Consider the following 2,500-nt stretch of genomic DNA (forward strand, 5'->3'; position numbering starts at 1 on the left):
GTGGGAGATTCTTTCTCCTGTCACTCTCTCTCTCTGGGTCTGGGAGGGTGGTGATGGTGGGAGATTCTCTCTCTCTCTGGGTCTGGGAGGGTGGTGATGGTGGGAGATTCTTATTTTAGTAGAATTTTGTTCCATTTGTTTTTTTTTTCGATGCCACAACCTTTTTTTTCTAAAATATTAGAAAAAAATTCCCTCTGAATATCATTCAGAAAATGAATGGCAGCTGGTGAGCACTGGACAGTGGCCGGGCTTCCGACTTCCCTTTCTTATATTTTCTGTTATTATTATTATTATTATTATTATTGAAACTAACCACCCATTTCCAGTTCACCAATCAAAGCTGTCCTTCTTAATTCAACCAATGATATGTTGCCTCGTTTCAATTTCTGTTTCATACCCGTAAAACTTATGTTGTCAAATTAAAGATGAATTCATCACTTTTAGAATTATTTGGATGAATTATGTTAGACAAATTGTTTGGGACGATGTTGAAACACCTATGACCTTTTTGGCCCTGATTGCAAACAACTAGAGTTGACTAACTACCAGGTATTTAATAATGTTCCTTGGTGTAGACCATTCTTGAGGTAAGATACACCGTTATGTAATAAATGTTGACATATATAGAGATAAGTAGATCTTCTCTTACTGTATCTTAAACTCATCATAGATAAGCAAATAAAAACTATAAAATCTTGCAAACGCTTTGAATTACTCAGAGAAAGTTTGGATGTACTCCGTTACTTACAACTTAAAAATGTCCAGCTTAAATGAACTTTTCTCTCTCTCTCTCTCTCTCTCTCTCTCTCTCTCTCTCTCTCTCTCTAACTATAGCCTTTTGTGGCTATAAAACCCCTTGCTGGCAAAAAGCGTAAGGCACAAACTAAAAACAAAATAAAGGAGTAAAGTATGATTTCATAGACCCATAAAACTTATTCAAATTTCACTGTATATAATAAAAAAGAACATTGCAATAATTTTCTCTTCTAAAAGAATAATAGTGTAAATTCATTAATTACCACAAGTGACTTATTTAATCAATGATTTGAGAAAGAAAGAAAATCTAATTTTGGAAAATATAGAAAAGTGATCAGTGAGACTAACGGTCGACATCGGAAGAGGAAATACTTTCAACGCTTTGTTTAAATTATTATTATTATTATTATTATTATTATTATTATTATTATTATTACGTACTCCAAAAGGAAAGCAGTTACTGTGTTTAGGTATTAGTTCTTAATGTGTTTTTAGATTGATCAAAAATTAAATTTCAATAATTTCGAAAGAGAGAGAGAGAGAGAGAGAGAGAGAGAGAGAGAGAGAGAGAGCTAAATACAGTGACCTAACAAAGCAACCGACCAGCAGACCTATAGACCGATATTATAAACAAAATCATAAAGATGATTACACATTTACTCTGTACATGGAACACCGTAAACACTTGCTTTTGATTTTCTTAACATTTCTAAAACATTTTGTTTGTGTCTGAAATTTTCCTCATTTCTGATTCAGAATTATCAATATATTTCTTAAGGATTCAAAAAGAATAAAAAAATCGTTAATGCTCTGCTAGGATATATTGTTAAGCGGATATATTGATACATTATAGTGATGGAAGGTTATATTCATACATCCATACATCCGTGGATGGATGTATGTAAAGTAATACACCAAAATGAACATAAAGATATCTTGAAATCAAAGATGATCATCAGGGGGAGGTTGAAGGAACATCGTCCTTCTCAGGGCATCGGGAACTGGCATAAACCCCAACGCTTTTCTGAACAATCCTTTTGATCCAATTTGTAAGAAGAAGAAGAAGAATCCAAGTCAATGATCCCACAACGCCTCGAAGGGTCTGATCGGTATCCTTCTAACCAAAGGTCTTCTGGGACGAGAGATCCGTCACTCATCCACTTCCCGTCGTAGACACCAACCCAACCTCCTTTGAAAGGAGACAATTGAAAAGAAACATAAGAAATAAGAGAAAAAGAAAGGAACAAATATGAATATGAATGATATAAGGAAAATTAATACATATTTTTGTTTTTTTACCAATCTAGAAATTCTCTGTGACTTTCATAATCATTTAAACACACACGCAAACACACACAAATACACACACACACACAAACACACACACATACAAACACACACACACACATTATATATATATATATATATATATATGTGTGTGTGTGTGTGTGTGCATAAGTAAAAGTGATTTCCTATTTAACCTTAGCGGTTTCTGTAATGATGACGGGTGGCTCCAGAGAAGAAGGAACACAATTGTTACTGCCATATCCTTCAACTTTGCCGAAATCTGCAAATCTCTTTCTAAACAACATTCTCTCTCTCTCTCTCTCTCTCTCTCTCTCTCTCTCTCTCTCTTATCAATTCTATATAAAATACTTAACTCACTAAAATATATAAAAGAGCGACCCATATCCTGTAGTTGTTGCAGACTCATATGTTGTACAAGTCTCATTCCTTCCTCTTC

The 2,500-nt window shown here is 34.0% G+C and overlaps 2 protein-coding genes across 46 annotated transcripts in view; one reads left to right on the forward strand and one right to left on the reverse strand.

Annotated features, from left to right (window-relative positions):
* LOC137633422 (putative leucine-rich repeat-containing protein DDB_G0290503) overlaps positions 1–2,500 on the forward strand; it is a 549,442-nt gene that overhangs the window by 95,164 nt on the left and 451,778 nt on the right. The window lies entirely within an intron of this gene.
* LOC137633430 (uncharacterized) overlaps positions 1,559–2,500 on the reverse strand; it is a 10,672-nt gene continuing 9,730 nt past the window's right edge. For both annotated transcript variants that reach the window (XM_068365725.1, XM_068365724.1), the window contains 2 exons: positions 2,422–2,500; positions 1,559–1,945 (listed from right to left, as the gene is read on the reverse strand). The exon at positions 2,422–2,500 is cut by the window's right edge and continues 98 nt beyond it. In XM_068365725.1, the coding sequence (XP_068221826.1) occupies positions 1,743–1,945; positions 2,422–2,500 (282 nt within the window). In that variant the 3' untranslated portion in view covers positions 1,559–1,742. The remainder of the gene's footprint in view (positions 1,946–2,421) is intronic.

Source organism: Palaemon carinicauda, chromosome 43 (genome assembly GCF_036898095.1).
Source record: "Palaemon carinicauda isolate YSFRI2023 chromosome 43, ASM3689809v2, whole genome shotgun sequence".
NCBI lineage: Eukaryota > Metazoa > Arthropoda > Malacostraca > Decapoda > Palaemonidae > Palaemon > Palaemon carinicauda.